Source organism: Ctenocephalides felis, unplaced genomic scaffold, assembly GCF_003426905.1.
Source record: "Ctenocephalides felis isolate EL2017-DRISC unplaced genomic scaffold, ASM342690v1 CF-g0.4_SCAFFOLD_00845, whole genome shotgun sequence".
In the NCBI taxonomy this organism is placed as follows: Eukaryota; Metazoa; Arthropoda; class Insecta; order Siphonaptera; family Pulicidae; genus Ctenocephalides; species Ctenocephalides felis.
Window position 1 is genome coordinate 39,797,766 of NW_020536999.1, and position 18,437 is coordinate 39,816,202.

Sequence of the window (18,437 nt, forward strand, 5' to 3'; positions counted from 1 at the left end):
TGTAAGTTCTTTATTAACATGCCGCTGTTAATTAAAGTAAAAATTAATTCAATAAATATGAGTAGTAAATAAGATACGTGTATACGAACTTCATTAAAAATAAAATTATTTTTATCAATTATCGGTTTAGTCAAACAGCAGTATCATAAAGTTATGCTATTTATTTATTGCATATTTAGAACATGCAAATGAAATAAATATTTAATTTAATATTACTATAACATGCGGTTACTTCGGACAATATTTACTAAGTAGTAAAATATTATATTTTAGTAAATAATGTTTAATGTTTGCGTAATGTTTATATTTTTATTTGTACAAAAAATTAAAGTATTGAAAAAACCCTGAACGACTGTCGATCCAAATGTATCTAAATTCAAATTATAGCCATAAATTTTCGTGATCTATTATTTTCTCGTACCGGTTAGTGAAATTATGTGTTTTGTATATGATTACAAAAAGTTACTGAAGAATAGTTTATTTGAGTTTAATTTGTTTTATAAGTTAAGTTTAGATTTACGGTATAGTTGAATAAGTTTGGTAATGCAGAGTAATATAGACATAGGTCTAATTAAATAAGACTAATGTGCATTTTGTAAATTGATATAAATAAAACATGAAGTAATGGTCATATTCGGTGAATTTTTAAATAGATAAAATCATATTCGTATTCTTAATATTATAGAAAGTAATTGAAATATATATATATATATATATATATATAGTATTAGTATCATGACAACGTGTAATCGATTTGAATCGGTTTATGATTGATTTACATGCCAACATGTCTTTCGTGTCATAAGTTAAAATCAGAATTTGTTTCTTAGCCGAAAACGATAAATGTGTCAATAATAGTTCAACACGAATGCATAAATGGTATATATTCCGATATTAAATAGATTAGTCATAGTTGAATAAACTTTAAGTTGAATTTTAGTATATTATTCTCTCATCGTACGTATTCATGAGTAGATCGTTTAATTAAACTAAACTATTTTTGAAAATTTTATTTTAAAAAAAATTGCTCAACTATTTATTGATAAATATTGATTAGTTAAAAAAAAATTGTTTGAATGCTGTTAGTTCAAAATTAACAATATTCGAAGAGTAAATATTAAAATGACTACAACGTAAGAGAAGTGTGTTTGGAACAATTTGGAATCTATTTAATAAAGTTCAACAATGGAGGACAGATAAAAGCAATTTTATGTTAGTAACATGTGTTACGTTATTAATAAAGAATTTACCAGAAAATGGATTATTATGAAGCCGATCAAGTACGTTATCTTCAAGCTGAGCTTTTTCCCGTTTGTGTTATTGCCAGAGGTTTGTGGGAGATTTTAGACGGTTTTTGTAATAAATAGTAAATACAGAATATAAATAATATATCAATTATGAAGTGATTAGATTTTTAGATATCAACATATAAGTTTTCCATTTCCCATTCCCAGTGTACCAAAATTAACATTTTAATCTATATTTATTTCATGCTCCATTGACGTATTGATTTGGTCTGAAATGTACATTTGTTTTATAGTTTTCCAAAATCATAGTACAGCTCCAGTAAAATAGAGCTTTAATAATATTGGTTAGCAAATGTTCAAATCTACAATACCATTTCTGGAGTAATTAAAATATGATTATGCGTTACACCATTGATTTATATTTAAGTATTATATTTTATTTCTTGAACAAGATTTTGTTGTTAAGGTGGCCTGCTGGGAAGTTTTCTTCAAAGATCATTAAAAAGTAACCAGTTACGCGTCGATACTCATTTTCCGCCTGGTATAGACGGAGGTGAGTTGGGAACCTTGAATGATGGGTCGGTGCAGGCCAGATTGCGCGAGCCGCGGGAACTCTTCACTTTACCCCGGGATCCAGAAGGACCCCAGCAAACTGCTAGGTGGCCTTCGGAATGCCAGGTAATCTTGAAAAATAATTGCTGTTATTCTACTTCTTCATTAACAATGTTAAACAAAGCATATTCTCTTTTCTCCTCTTTCTTGTATTTTTTTTAATCATGTATTTTTTTGCTTGTGAATATGAGCTATATCAAATAGTATAATTTATACAGATATTTATTGCTATTCATAATTTGTATTCATAACTATCGACTTATGATTTTTTTCCCTGTTTGGTTTACTATTTTTTAGTATATCGCTTCAATACTTTAATTTCTTGATCTAATTTTTAAATATTTTTAAGGTTTTGGAGGAACGAGTTCATCATATAGAGTATACACCTCCACAGCCTGAGCCTTATTATAACTTTAGCGGAAAAGAACCTCAGCCAAAGGTTATTGGTGAAGAAAGTGGTGTCGTGATTTATCAATATTATCCGACAAGTGCAGTTAATTATGTAAGCACATAGTCTTTTCTGACTTGTGAACAAATAATTTTTTTGACTTATATTTTGTCACAACTATGATATTTTTTCAGTTTAGTAGATCTACCGCAGGCGGTAGCAGATTATCTCCTCCGGGGACGTCGGCTGGACCGCGCGAGCCAACATCGGAGGACGAATTAGCATTCGAGTCGCGTTTCGAATGCGGAAATCTTGCCAAAGTGGTTAAAATTACCGACACTTACTATGAATTACATTTGAGATCTGATTTGTACACTAATAGACATATGCAATGGTACTATTTCAGAGTATCAAATACGAGAAGACGTTTTATATACCGGTAAACCTAAACAATTTATTTAAAGATAATCTGTGTTTTTAACATTCTAGCATTCAGATATTATTTCCTGTATTATATTAATAAAATATTCTGAACTAAGTAGGTTTTCTATAGTAAATCTATCAAAGGGTGAAAGCCTTTACACTTCGGGTATGCGCCCATTGCTTTATTCAACTCGCGATGCTCATTTGCACAGCATAGGGTGGAGAAGATGTGGTGATAATATCAGCTTTTATAAAAATGATTCATCGTAAGTGTAATAATTATTTGGAAATATTAAACAGCTGATATTTTAATTTATTAAAAATCATTAGAAATTTATACTGAAATTTCAACTTCATCATACTTTAAACTACTAAACAGTGATACTTTATTTATGGGAAAGTTGTATTTACCTTGAATTGTACATAAATTTATTACTGATAGCTAGTATTTTAATATTTGTTGTATGAATTATAACTAATAGTAATTTTTTCGCCAGAAGCGATGAGGAACCAGATCAAAGTGCTTCCTATACTTTAACATTCAATATAGAATTTCCACACGACAGAGATTCCGTATATCTTGCTCATTGCTATCCATATACATACACTGATCTACAGGATTATTTAGGTGAAATATTTATCATATATAAATGCTTTAATAAACAATAGACACTAAATTGCCATTCAAAATAATTATTTTAGGTAGAATTCAAAACCATCCAATAAAATCAACTTTCTGTAAATTGAGATTGTTATGCAAATCTCTAGCTGGCAATAACGTTTATTACCTGACAGTCACGGCACCTCCAATAGAAAATGAAACTAAGGTGACAGCAAATAGAAATGTATAGTTCTATAATTTTAGATATTAGGATAATTTATAAATTTTACTCTTACAATCAGAAAAAGAAAGCCATCATTGTAACAGCACGTGTACATCCAGGAGAAACACCGGCTTCGTACATGATGAAAGGTGATAAAATCTAATTATTCATAGATATAAGATATAAAATCGAATTAGTTTACTTTTTTCAAAAACTGTTTAACACTACAAATTCATGCTTATAACAATATTTATGATATTACCGTGCTTACGGTTCACTATTAAATATGATGAAAAATGCATATGCAATGAATTAATTACAGGTCTGATGGATTTCATAACTGGTGACTCAGCAAGGGCTCGTGAACTCAGGGCTAAATTCATTTTCAAAATAGTTCCTATGCTCAACCCCGATGGTGTAATAGTAGGAAATAACAGATGTTCATTAACTGGAAGAGATTTAAATCGACAATATAGAACGGTTATAAGGGAAACTTACCCACCAGTGTGGCATACTAAGTTAATGATACGCAGGTGGGTCATAATAAAAACTTGAACTAGAATGTGTTTTATTTATTGTTTCTAGGCTAATATAATTAATATTTATAAAATAAAAAATATTGATTAATGAAAAAGAGGATTTTTAAGCAAATTTATAAATCCCCAATTTTGTAGATTGATGGAAGAATGTGGCGTATTGATGTATTGCGACATGCACGCACATTCGCGCAAACATAACACTTTTATATATGGCTGTGAAAATAAACGAGGAGCAGACAAACGCCTGTTGGAGCAAGTTTTCCCTCTGATGCTCCATAAAAATGCTGCAGATAAGGTTAAATTAAGTGTGCAAATAATAAATAATTTGCTGAAAAATGTAAATTAAAGAATGTTTTAATTATCATATCATTTTCATAGTTTTCCTTCGAATCTTGCCGTTTTCGCATTCAACGGTCCAAAGAAGGCACAGGACGCGTGGTTGTATGGCTGATGGGTGTTGCCAATAGTTACACGATGGAGGCTTCATTTGCAGGCTCAGCATTGTCTTCCCGAGCTGGTACACATTTTACTGCTCAGGATTATGAAAATATGGGTAAATCTTTCTGCGAAACTCTATTGGACTACAGTGATGAGGATCCCAGCAAGGTAAAAAAATTTTTATGTTTACTTCAGCATAAGTACCAATCATTATAATTTTAAATAGTTTTGATTAAACTTAGATTTCATTCATTAAAATTAATCTTAATTAATTATTGTGTGGCAAAGTGTGCGAATAAGCAATAGAAAAATTAGTTATGAATTTAGTGCAGTAAACGGAGCGTTTTAGGTCTGAATTTTTTTACTGTGCTCCGAATTGAATGAAATTTTGGAATTAGGTTCATCTTACCCTCAAGTTCAAAAGTGTAAACAATTCGGGTTGCGCCATCACCCCCCGGGGGGGTGACACCCCTTCTTAATTGAGTAATTACATTTTTTCAAAATAACATTGGAAATTGATAGAAGTACTAATTATAAGGAAAAAAATGTCTTTTATAGTTTTTCAAAAAAAGTAATACTTTTCAAGTTACTGGCCACTAAAGATTCATATATTTTTGGCGTTTTTCTTCGTTTTTTTTGCAAATATCTCCTAAAATATACATTTTAACGAAAATCATGTAATGAACAAAATAATGTCAATGAAAATCTTAATAAATCGGTATTACATAAAGTGTTCTAAGAAAAATATTGAGCAAGATTTGAAAGAGCAAAGTCGTTTTTTATTTCGTTGAAGATTTAATTGTTGTATTTAAAGCCATCTAGTGTCGAGGTTTTACATTTATGCATTTCGGTGAAATTGGGTTTTATAGTGCTCATCATAAGCTTTAAAATGAGTGCTGTTACAAGTTTTTTGCGTTTAAAATGAGTGAGCTATCACGCAAATAAGAAGCATATACGAAGTTTTTTTCTTTTAAATCATATGGTTTAATGAGCGCCATTTCCACCAGAATTAGAGTAGTTCACATTCCATCTAGAATTCACTTCATTATAGGCATCTTGATGGATTCTAGCAGATTCACTACTTTAGCACAAACTATTTTCAGAAAACTCACGATTTTATAAAAACTTTTTTTTCCATTTTTTTTAAAAATCGAAATTATTTTCATTATATCTTAAAAAGAATAAAAGATACGCATAAAAGCATATAGATCAAAATCAAAGGGATCTTTTTAGCTTATTATTGTTTTTTATTATTTTTCTTTCACACAAAAATTGACAGAGTTATGAATGTTTAAAGACTGCGCGGCCGCGCAAATTGGAAAAAAAAGTTTTTATAAAATCGTGAGTTTTCTGAAAATAGTTTGTACTAAAGTAGTGAATCTGCTAGAATCCATCAAGATGCCTATAATGAAGTGAATTCTAGATGGAATGTGAATTACTTTGATTCTGGTGGAAATGGCGCTCATTAAACCATATGATTTAAAAGAAAAAAACTTCGTATATGCTTCTTATTTGCATGATAGCTCACTCATTTTACACGCAAAAAACTTGTAACAGCACTCATTTTAAAGCTTATGATGAGCACTATAAAACCCAATTTCACCGAAATGCATAAATGTAAAACCTCGACACTAGATGGCTTTAAATACAACAATTAAATCTTCAACGAAATAAAAAACGACTTTGCTCCTTCAAATCTTGCTTAATATTTTTCTTAGAACACTTTATGTAATACCGATTTATTAAGATTTTCATTGACATTATTTTGTTCATTACATGATTTTCGTTAAAATGTATATTTTAGGAGATATTTGCAAAAAAACGAAGAAAAACGCCAAAAATATATGAATCTTTAGTGGTCAGTAACTTGAAAAGTATTACTTTTTTTGAAAAACTATAAAAGACATTTTTTTCTTATAATTAGTACTTCTATCGATTTCCAACGTTATTTTGAAAAAATGTAATCACTCAATTAAGAAGGGGTGTCACCCCCCCGGGGGGGGATGGCGCAACCCGAATTGTTTTCACTTTTGAACTTGAGGGTAAGATGAACCTAATTCCAAAATTTTATTCAATTCGGAGCACAGTAAAAAAATTCAGAGGTTATACCCTTTTTTCCTCTCCGTTTACTGCACTAATTATGGAATTACATAGCGACTATATGATCGGTACTATGAGTTCTTTTTACACTTCTAAATAACTTGTTTTAAATAACTTATATTTATTATTTTAATAACGGAATATGTCTATATAGCAGAACCCAATTGAAATCTCTATATAAATTTTAGGAAAGACTTAGGTGTAAAATCATAACTAGACTCGTACAAGAAGGTTCTACTGCTGATGAACCTATTAACATCATGCTGTCTGATTACTCAAGGTACTTAAAAGAGCAGTTTACCAATTTAGCAATATTTCATTAAAAATTTTATCATTTCTTAGTGATGACGGCGATAGCTCGAGCAGTTCAGACTACGATCTTTTGTTCAATAAGAAGGAAGAAGTACTCGTGGTACCACCACCGTCACCAGTAATTTTAAATAAGTACAAGAAGAGCAAGAAGGTACTCAAAATGCAAATTCCAAAACTGAATTATATTGTTAACATACAAATTTTAAACAGATACTTAGTGAAATTTAGAAAATTGAATTTCAGAATAAAAAACAGCTGTTAAAACCAATAAATAGAACCAAGTCGTATCAGCGAAAAGCTATTAAGGTAAAAAAACTATATAAATTTCTACACAATCCAAAATATATATACATGTGTTTAATGTATTTATAAATATATTATGCATTCATGCTTTGAATTACTAAATTATAAATTTATATATTCTATATTATAATATAGTAATGAAATTATTTTTTCAAGATGGTGCGCACCACGTTGGATTTACCAACTACCGATCCTGGAAGTGATTTATGTACAACAGAAATAGATTCAGGAGATGATACAGAGCCCGTAGCTATCTCAAAAACTTCATATTCGCCTAGAACCAACAGTAAAAATCTACAGAATCGTCAAAATTTGAATGATGACAGGAAACGTAAAACAAAACGTCGTTCAATGCCTCCAGAACTAGTCGTTAAAATAGCGCAAGTGAGTGTAGTTTGAAGAAAGTTAAGAAAACATGTGCGACAAAAGTCAATAACTATTATAATAAATTTTTAATAAATTTTAGAAGTATGAACAGGTTTCGGATAATGAAAGTTACACAACAAAAAGAGAAGCGGAAATCCAAATCCACATAGAGCGTCAATCCAGCGAATACGAGTTTCCTAAAGATTTTCCGCCCGTTGATAAACTGCGCACCTGCCCGTGGAATCAATTTAAGAGTCTTCCTCATAAGTATATAAAATATATCTAATTTATATTAATTTATAAATGAATATTTAGTTTTTAACACTTAAAATGTTTCAGAAGAACTAAATTGCTTGGCCAATTTTTATTAATCATTTAATGATTTAGGGAAACGAATGGAAAATATTTATAAAAGATTTGAAACCTTATATTTGTATATATATACTATCAACCTTGTCAGTTTAATATCACTTTTATTAATTCAACAAAGTTTTGCATTTACAGGCAACTATTTTACATATAATGACTTACAATATTTGATAATCATCTTAACAAGGTTCTAGAATTTCGAATAACTTGTTATTAAAATAAGTTGAATGACCATATAAATAACGTTCTAATGTTCAACCATGTTTTTTTTTTCAAAGACAGTTTTCAGAAAACCGGGGTGATCGCTCAGGCGAGTTGCGTGCTAAGCTTCTTACAAGCACGGCGCGGCAGCAGGTGTGGACGGGCACACCAGAATGGGGACCCAGGGCACCCTTATCATGGGGTCTATCAAAAATGTTACACTTTAATGGAGATAGTACCGCTTTGTTAAAGTAAGAATTTAACAAATTATTATGTGTTTTCACATACGTTATTTAATATAAAAATGTAAATTTCATTACATGTATGATCATTATTAATTTTTAAGTTAATCATTTGATTACTTTATTAAGAGAGTTTTATATGATCATGATTTGTATAAATTAACAAAACTGTTTTATTTTCTAAGATTTGTTCAAATAGTAAATTATTCAAGAATATATCAATAAATTATTATTTGGATATTTCAGATCATGCTCGCAAAAACTTCTTACCCTTGAACGTATGAGTTTGAATTATCACATGAAAATATTGAATGAAGCTAAAATCGCAAAATCATTAAAGAAATCATTCAGTCAGTCAGGAGCCAATTACGTGCAACAATCGAGCGATGGAAATGGCTTAGAAAATCGAAAACGAAAACCAAGGTATATATATTCTGCACCTATTATATAGAGTCGAGCGGGGCTTAAAGGTCCGCGGGTAAAAAAGCCCACCATTAATCTCAAAAACAAGTAAAATTAATTTTTCTAACAATAATAATTGAAAGAAAAGGAAACAAGATGTATAACCAGCCATCACCTTGATTCCTCAATATTGGAATTTTTTTAACAAAAGTAATTTCTTTTGTTGTTAGTTCTTTTGGTTGCGAGCGCTGTTGTTTAGTTTACGAGACCTCAATATAATTTTTAAGTATACGTTAACAATAAAAATTAGAAAAGCAATATATCTGTCTATGGGGTAAAAAGGAGCAGGTGGCAAATTTCTGAAAAACAGCAAAAAACACATTTTTACAATGAAGAATTAGCTTAGAATTTTTGTTGTGATATAATCAATTTAGTTTTTACAATATGATTGCTCAAAGTCAAATTGGACCTTTGTGCCCCGGCGTACCTTATATTATAGAAATGTCCAACCGCAAACTCTTCATAGTAATTAATTCAAATAAGTACTTGTAAATGCTTATATTTGGGTGTGGATATAATTAGTTGATTGATAAAAATGATAGAATTTTAATGGATGGTAATAAATTGAATTGCATTGTAATACAAACCGCGTGCATCGTAATGCATTGTTAGGAAACAGATTTCCATCAGAGTTTTATTTGAATACATTCTAATCTCACTGTGTTGATTATTTAATTTCAGACTTAAGCGATCTGATAAGGCTACTAGTAAAGATAAACCAGAAATACCATTACCATCTTATTTATATTGCTGGCACAAAGGACATAGAAAAAGAAAGCCTATAGCAACACAAAACACAGCAAAAACTGTCATGTCATTTGCTAGTCCCGAGGAATCTAATGTAAAAGTTAGTCGAAATAACGGATTAAAATTAGGGGGTCTTGCTGTTATGGCCATTAATAATAACACTAATAAACAAACACATAAACTGAGGCGTCAACAACGAAAGGCAGAAACAAGCTCGGATACGGAAACAGAACATAAATCCAAAGCTCAAGACGGGAAACAGAAAAATAAAAAAAAGTTGCTAAAGAGTCGTAGTAAATTAGTCTCATTTGATAAAGTCAGTAAGAAATTGTAATAAACTAAAAATTTCATAAATTTCATTCATGCCATTCTTAGAATTATTATTATTCAGAGATATATTCTTAGAATTATTATTATTCAGATCTGATATTAACATAATGCTTTACAATTCTTTTATTAATATAAAATGATCTTAAAAACGTACTTGAGAACACCATATATTTTTTATACTTTTACAGAAATTTTTAGCTACTATATTGTAGCTCAGTATATGGTGAGTATGAGTACCTACGCTCATGCTATAAATTCAATAAACAATATTTGATAAATAAAAATGAAAACAAAACCATAAATTAAGCATTTGGAATAAAAACAATACATATTGAAATAATAATTTAACATGAAATAAAATGTGGAATATATACCTTTGATTTTAATTTATATTTCTTGAATGTCACAGTTAGATTACACTGACACAGTTTCTTATAATTCTTAAATTTATGAATTATCACATTGTTTCTCAGATTGCACAAATTAATTAAGGTTACTTTTTTATTTTTATCAAAGATACAGATAAAGACGTTACTTTTTTAACTATTTAAATTTATTTATTTGATTTAGATTTAAGTTTTGACTGTTTTAGATTTAATTGAAAAGGGTTTCTCAAGAGATATGAAGTTAGCAACGATACCAAGAAAATTATGAATTGACTGGAGTGAAAAACATTCGCAATGTTGGATATAAACCATAATCATTACACAAATAAGAAATATTTGGAAAATAGGCACTTTAATAACTACTTGAACATAGAATATATAATTTTTTTAATTTTCCAGCAGAAAATTACAACTTACGGTAAAAATATACATATCAAATAGAACATTATTATTTTCAGCATAAAATATGACTATTCTTTTATCTATGACTACATCATTGTGATAAAAGTATACAAAGTTCTTTTAAAAAAAAAAATACCATCAATAGATTTCAAATTGATAAAGATATTAAAATTATGTTTTTGTGAAAAAAAATACATATATTTCAATCGAAGGAAATAACTGTAAGAACTAAAAACCGCCATTTAATCCATTCAAACCAATTCAAACCATTATATTATACAAATTCAAACCATTATATCCAAACCAATTCAAATACTCTTCTTTTATCTATAATCAAACCATTATATATTGTCTAAGATTCAAACCACATGAACTTTATTTTAGTTTTCTATAGTTGGTTAACTTTGTGTAAAACTGATGTGAAGTATCATTCGATCTTTCATCGATGTACGGTTTAAATGTACATGTCATACGCGTAGTTAAACAAGGGTTAAACAGCCGAACAGTGTTTTAGCGCGCTTAACCTTAGCTTCAATTTTAATTTTGTTTTTATTGACATACTCCTAAAATTATTTTCGTGATATACAACTTTCTTCTGCTTTATCATAAAGTTTTAAATTAAATCATGCCTAGACTGAAAGCTCAATTGTCTAAATCTAAAAACAGTGATACTGTAAAAATATGTAGTTTATGTACATCAGAAGAAGGAGTTTTCACAACGCTTTTACCAGAGAAACTTATTAATATTTATCAATTATTTCAGCCTGATATGCCAGTAAGTTTTTTTATTATCTAGTGTGAAAGTTATGATTATACCTATAAAATAATTAAATTGTAAATTGCGTTGTTTGTTTTAGGAAAATTCTGAAGCAAAAACTTTGTGTCATAGGTGCATTTATAAAATTACAGTTCTAGAAGATTTTAAAAAATTATTAGAATGCGATATCCAAGATCAGGCATGTGTTTTATGTGGTGGTTCTCCACACTCTGATCTAGATGTAGCCCAATCATTCGTCGATGAAAAGATACAACTATGTCATTACATTAACGTAAGAAGCTTTCTCTTAAATGATTTTAGTTAAATTACTATAACTAATGTTTTTCAACCATTGATAATGAGATTGATGGCACTCAAATTATAGATTAAACAAATATGATATAGATATAATTGATTACATATATTACTACAGCACCTTAAATTAGTTAGATTACAATACTTGAAACTATTGATATTATTTATTAATGTTTGATATGTACTTTTTTTTTTACAGAGATCATTTAAAAGTAATGATACCATTTGCTCGAATTGCTATTTCAAACTTGAGCTTTTTAAAGAATGCAAAAAGTATGCATCAGCAAATTTTGTACCTGAGGGAAGAAGTGTTAGTGCTCTTACAAGCACAAGTAAACTCGCTTCAGTAAAGAAACTAGTCGATAGAGATTTAATCAAAGTTAATTCAGTTATTACTAAGGATAAAAAAATGTACACATTGATAGCTCGAGTAGATGTTATTTCTAATATGACGAAGGCTGTTAAAAGAAAGTTAGGTTTAGATATGGTGCAAGGCACTAAAAAGGTCAGTATATACTTTTTAAATGAATAATGCCTAACACACACACAAACATATATATATATATAATATATATATATATATATATATATATATATATATGTACAGTGGCGTCGGAACCGTGTGGGCTGTGTGGCCACCCATGAATTTTCAATCTCAAAAAATTGTATGGGCTGATATGTCTAAAAAAAAAAAACGAACCCACTGCCTGCCCAGAGCCCACTCATCAAAAATTTGCTTCCGAAGACGGTGTATATATATATATATATATATATATATATATATATTTGCTGGCACACAACATATATGTTAATTAACTCCAAGGATATGACTTTTTCTTCGGAGCCATATCCAGGCAGTTATATATTGATATTTATATTAGTTTTCATATTTCTCTCTCTTCTAATCATATCCTGGATCATTTATCATGTACATGATATTTACATTTACTTGTGTTCATTACATGAAAGATTTGGTTCGAAAGAAGCAGTCACATTCATCTCACTGCTGGCAACTCTTACTTTCTCCTGTTTGCATACAAGATTTGACGTTTTCAAAAATATGAATTCTATAAGTTTTATTTTTTTAAATTGTTAATTAAAATATGTAGTATTAAACATTTTATTGATTAATATAGGTTTTTTTCTGATCTTGGTTTAAGTTTTAGTATTTCAAAATTTTTGTTGCACTTTTGCCATACTTTTGAGATTTTCATATATGCTATGAACAAAAATGTTTGACCTGTTTGTAAACGAATATTAATCGCACACTATAAAACACATTTGTGCTGAGGGCTATGTTCCTGAATGGTAAAGTGGTAAATAAATATATGAAAATTATATATATATATATATATATATATATATATATATATATATATATAGTATTTCTAAATAATATAAGAGAATGTTCCAGGGTATACAATTTTTTTTATTTTTGTAGTTTTGTAATGCAGATGGATGTGCATTTTAAAAAGTAGTCATTGATTATTAGATTTTTACTTATAGTTTTATTTTATATTTTTGAAATCAGTAGCCTAATCTATAATTATTTCTTTGAACATATTTACAACATGTACTTATATATTTATATATGTGTATGAATTGTATAATTTATTTTGGATAATTTTTAAACAATATATCAATTTTAGGTTAAAGTAGATACTGCTAAAGTGTCTCAAAATAAAAAAGATACTTCAAGTAATAAAACAGTTTCTCAAAGAGGTGTGTTGATTATTTACAAAAGCTTAAGTTGCATTAACATGTTCTTGTTCCTTGTAATATTCAAGAATGTTTTACAGGTCGTCCTAAATCACAAACCCCGACAAGAAAACAATTGCAAAGTAAGAAAAAGACAGGTGCTGAAAAAATTACAACAGAAAACATTTTAGATGAAGCAGGTAATTATTTAGAACACTTTACAAGAAAATCTAAAATGATATTTATTATTAAATCATATATTTAATGTTATAAATAATGCTGCTACTTTCTTGACACTTCTAATTTTTAGCATATTTATCCTATTGAATTTCATTGAAGACTTACAAAACATATGTTTGTTGTGTTAACACCCATAATTATATTCTCTAATTATCCATTATTCATAATGGGTACTTTTATATACAGTAATAATTGATAGTCAATTATGATGAATTTTAATTTCATAATTTATTCACATAAAGTTGTCTTCACCTTGTTCTATTTATTATTTTGCCTTCATGCCTTGAATTAGAAAATTTGTTTTGTCTATGATCTCTTCATAATATTTTGTGATAGCTTGGGAGTTTGCTCTAATATCCTTTCATATTTATTTTTATAGAGGCAAAAGCTGAGAAAAATGAAAAAGGACGAACTTTGGAAAATGGATTAAAGGATAATAATGAAGTTGATAATTCAGTTAGTCTAATTGAAAGACTAGAAGGTTAATAGTTTTTTTTTTCTGAATTTTATGATTTCACAGAAGATTACATGAATTTTTCTTATATATATTCTGTCTTATAGCTGAGAAAAATGAAAAAGGAAGAACTTCAGAAGATAGATTAAAGGATAATAATGAGGCTGATAATTCAGTTAGTCTAATTGAAAGACTAGAAGGTTAATAGTTTTTTTTTTCTGGATATTATGATTTTACAGAAGATTACATGAATTTTTCTTAAATAATTATTATAATAAATATTTTTTGACTTCAAGAAAATATACTAAATTTTATTGTTTTAAATATGTTGAAATCCATATAGATTTATTAGACCTTTTAAATTATTTCCCGTGTAAGATATTTTATATATTTGTATTAACTGAAATATTGTGCCTAGTATTAATATTTATTGAAAATCTGATGGTGATTAACTACAGAAATTTTAATTAATTTAATGCTTAAATTAAACATTGAAAAATTATATAATAAATTCATCAGCACCTTCAGTATTTTATGCTTTTATTAACCTGGGTATGTCGATAGGATCCAGTTTATTTTTGTCAATATATTAAAATCTATATTGAAATATTGAAATACATTGCATGAAAGTTTAATAAATGATTATATTTATATAATGAAGACACCACAGCATCTACTTCAAACACAGCTGATGATGAAATAGGGATTGCTGATGAAAATAAAATAACTAAAAATGAAGATGACAAATCTTCTGGTGGTAATGATGTGGACAAGGATATCGGGGTACCTGAAAAAAAGCCTAGGAGTAAGATTGGTTCTATATAAATACATAGATATTAATAAGTAGATATCATACACACATAATTTAAACATAATAATAATAATAAATAGTTATATGTTGAAATTAGATATTAATTTTGATTTGTTATGCAAACTGATATCCTTCGAGTGGATTTACTGAAATTTGTTTTTATATTTATACAAATTATCAGCATCTTTCTATTTATAGATCAAATAAAAATAAAACTTATTTCACCGACTAAGAAAAAGAAAAATGCAAAAAATAAGGTTCAAAGACAAACTAAGGCTAATAAAAAGGTTGATGTAGTATTAATGGACTGTAAAGTTCTATTAGAAAGCAATATGTTAGCTGATGTTCCAGCGCAAATTCAAACTGAACTAATAGAGTCTACAAACAAAAATAGTATGATTTAGTTTGCTATTATATATTATTTAGAATTTTTATTTGTAATGTTGTTTTAGTGATGGAAACTGCACTTGGAAATGAGGTTCCAAATACCGATCAAAATATGTCTGAGAGTGAAAAGCCTGATAATGAATCAAGCAAAATTTCTACGATTTGTCTTGTTTCACAAAAAGAAGAAACATCTGAAGATGGTGAGAATTACTAAAAAAATTTTATCTTAAAACTAAATGGTAACAACTTGTTTGAACAGTTTAAAGTGTGTAAAAACTTTAAAACTTCCTTGTGAATTAAGTTATTTCAAGATGTTTTTGTTTTGGCATAGTTTAGTTACAATCAATTTATTTTTAATTCATTAGTTTACTATTATATATTATTTAGAATTTTTATTTGTAATGTTGTTTTAGTGATGGAAACTGCACTTGGAAATGAGGTTCCAAATACCGATCAAAATATGTCTGAGAGTGAAAAGCCTGATAATGAATCAAGCAAAATTTCTACAATTTGTCTTGTTTCACAAAAAGAAGAAATATCTGAAGATGGTGAGAATTACTAAAAAAATTTTATCTTAAAACTAAATGGTAACAACTTGTTTGAACAGTTTAAAGTGTGTAAAAACTTTAAAACTTCCTTGTGAATTAAGTTATTTCAAGATGTTTTTGTTTTGACATAGTTACAATCAATTTATTTTTAATTCATATGGAGCACAATATGAATTTTCAAATACATTTTTGTAATTGTGATTTCAATAGAAATTGATTGTACTTAAAACAAGTAATTTCAGTGAAATTCATCATAAAATAATAGCTATGTTAAATTCTAATATATATTACAGCACAAGTTGAGCAAGAAATTTCATCTAATGATGGTAATAAGAAGATAGAAGAAACGATTGTTGAATGTTCCACTGAAAACGCTGATCGTAAAGAAAGTGAAGCATGTAAGATTACCATTAATGTTCAAATTATTTTGTAAATTTGGACACATTATCTTTCATTTTAAAATTATATAAATGAGTTGATAATTAAATAAATGATAAATAAATAATTAATGAAGCCGTTAGATAAAATTTGCATTGCATCTGCATTTTATAAAAACTTAAAAATTAAAAATCCGTTGTCTTTGAAATTGAATGACTCTTTTCTGATAGATGCTTTTATCCGTTTTGCGGAAAGATTCTTTGGTTCATGGTGATTAATAGTATATATATATATATATATATATATATATATAATATAAATATATATGTATATATATAATATGTATAATCAATATTAATATTATTGCTGATTACCATTTGCTGTTTGAATTAGTTTAGATCAAAATATATTGAAACGAATAGCATTTAGTGTGAATACAATAAATTTTATGATTCATGTAACTTGCTGTAAAGCAGAATACCACTCGCACAGTGTATTTTATTATTATTTATTTGTTAATACTCATATACCCATGTCAATATTATCAATTTGCATTTTATTTTTTTGTTTATATATGATATCTTAGTACAGGCAGCTTAAAATTTAAATATATACTTAGTTTAATTATCAGAAAGTCTTTAATGGATGTAATATTTTATTTTTTAGTGCCAATAGAAAATGAAGTGCCTTTATCTGTTAAGATTACAGATGAGGAATCTAAGTCAGAGAAGAAATCAAAGCATGTAGAATTTGATTTATCTAATTTAGATACTCCACATGATGATCAAGATAATAAAGACGCGAAGAAAGAAACCACTGAAATTTTTTCAGTTAATGCATCACCAGAGCTCAAAGGTAACAGGAGCATTTATTTATTGGTATTAAATCAGTTATATGTAACTCTTCATGTGTTATGTTAGTTTCATTAGTTTATAGATTTTATCTATGAACTAATGAAATACATCTTTGAGTTATAATTTGTACCAAGTATTTATATAATATGCATTATTTCTTTAATATTAAGATTTTATGAATTATGTATGTTATGAAAATATTACTATCATACTTCATTTTCCATGCTTGATTCGTTCTGGAAGCAAATTTGTTATGCAAAATGCTTTTTTCGATAGTATAAAATGAGTCTTAATTATTTTTGTGATTTTATATTTTTAATTAATGATATTAAAAGTCTGAAATATATTACAATTCCAGATTGCTCATTTTACATAAACTACTTAATGACTGTTATTGCTATAGTGACAAAAGAAAGATGCTTATAAAAATGAATCATTTTTAATTAAATTATTTCTTTCTTCATAGATGAAAAAATAATTATAGAAAGTGAGGAAAATGGCAATGATAATCATTCTGAAATAATAGATAGTGTATTTTGCACAGAATCTATCGTCAATTGCAAATCTATTTGCAAAATCCATGAAGAAATAGAGCTTCCGCCAAACTCACTACCAGATGAAATTTTAGAAGATGAAGAAATGCCATTGATAGAAGAAAAGCAAAACGGCTCTAATTCTGAAGCTAATGCCCAAGAGCAACTAGAAAATAAAGCCATCTCTGAAAATCAATTAAAGGCAGAAGCTGAAAATAGTAATGAAGCACAAAATTCTGATTCAATAGAAAATTCCGATATGGTGCCAGATGTTGAAGGTCTCAATGTGGATAATGATATTGCTGAAAATAAAAAAAGTAAAGTAGAATGTATGAAATCTTGTGATGAGAATTTTTCAGAATTATCTGATACCACACCTACAATTTCTGTTGCTGATAATACAAGTGAAGTAAACGATACAATGCAGAAAGAATTAAGTAGTTGCAACTTAATAGAAAATTTACCTAAAGCAGCCTTCCATGCTGACAGCAATGAAGAACCAACAATCATATGTGAAAATCGCCATAGTGATTTAGTAGAAAAAGAAACTGAAGTATTGTCAGGATTAGAGCCTAATGAAGATTTATGATCTTTTTTAAATTAATAGAACATCAAGTCATATGTAACTAATATTAATTATTTTTAAAATGGATCGTTTTTATTAAGTAAGACAATTTCACACTTTAAGTGGTTAATTCTTCACTAATGCTGTTTATGAATTCTGCTGAATTTTAATTATTGATATATTAAAGTTGTTTTCTTTCATGAATT

At 28.0% G+C, this 18,437-nt stretch overlaps 2 protein-coding genes across 3 annotated transcripts; both read left to right on the forward strand.

The window, feature by feature from the left end:
- Window positions 1-1,256: 1,256 nt before the first annotated feature.
- LOC113383166 (cytosolic carboxypeptidase 2-like) lies at window positions 1,257-9,907 on the forward strand. The gene is made up of 19 exons (XM_026621416.1): window positions 1,257-1,329; window positions 1,714-1,925; window positions 2,209-2,361; window positions 2,442-2,686; window positions 2,790-2,936; window positions 3,168-3,298; window positions 3,373-3,497; window positions 3,574-3,643; window positions 3,817-4,027; window positions 4,169-4,328; window positions 4,412-4,639; window positions 6,760-6,851; window positions 6,914-7,034; window positions 7,127-7,189; window positions 7,343-7,570; window positions 7,653-7,819; window positions 8,200-8,373; window positions 8,611-8,787; window positions 9,508-9,907. The coding sequence occupies exons 1-19, from the start codon at window positions 1,257-1,259 to the stop codon at window positions 9,905-9,907; spliced, it is 3,177 nt and encodes a 1,058-aa protein (XP_026477201.1).
- Window positions 9,908-11,152: 1,245 nt separating this feature from the next.
- LOC113374941 (dentin sialophosphoprotein-like) lies at window positions 11,153-18,346 on the forward strand. Of its 2 annotated transcripts, XM_026614903.1 has the most exons (14): window positions 11,153-11,466; window positions 11,549-11,740; window positions 11,963-12,268; window positions 13,413-13,485; window positions 13,563-13,661; window positions 14,081-14,182; window positions 14,263-14,355; window positions 14,817-14,960; window positions 15,165-15,359; window positions 15,419-15,553; window positions 15,767-15,901; window positions 16,195-16,299; window positions 16,946-17,134; window positions 17,600-18,346. In XM_026614903.1, the coding sequence occupies exons 1-14, from the start codon at window positions 11,317-11,319 to the stop codon at window positions 18,253-18,255; spliced, it is 2,574 nt and encodes an 857-aa protein (XP_026470688.1). In that variant the 5' UTR covers window positions 11,153-11,316; the 3' UTR covers window positions 18,256-18,346. The 2 variants fall into 2 exon arrangements, with proteins under 2 accessions (XP_026470688.1, XP_026470695.1); XM_026614910.1 differs by lacking the exon at window positions 15,165-15,359.
- The last annotated feature ends 91 nt before the right edge of the window (window positions 18,347-18,437 follow it).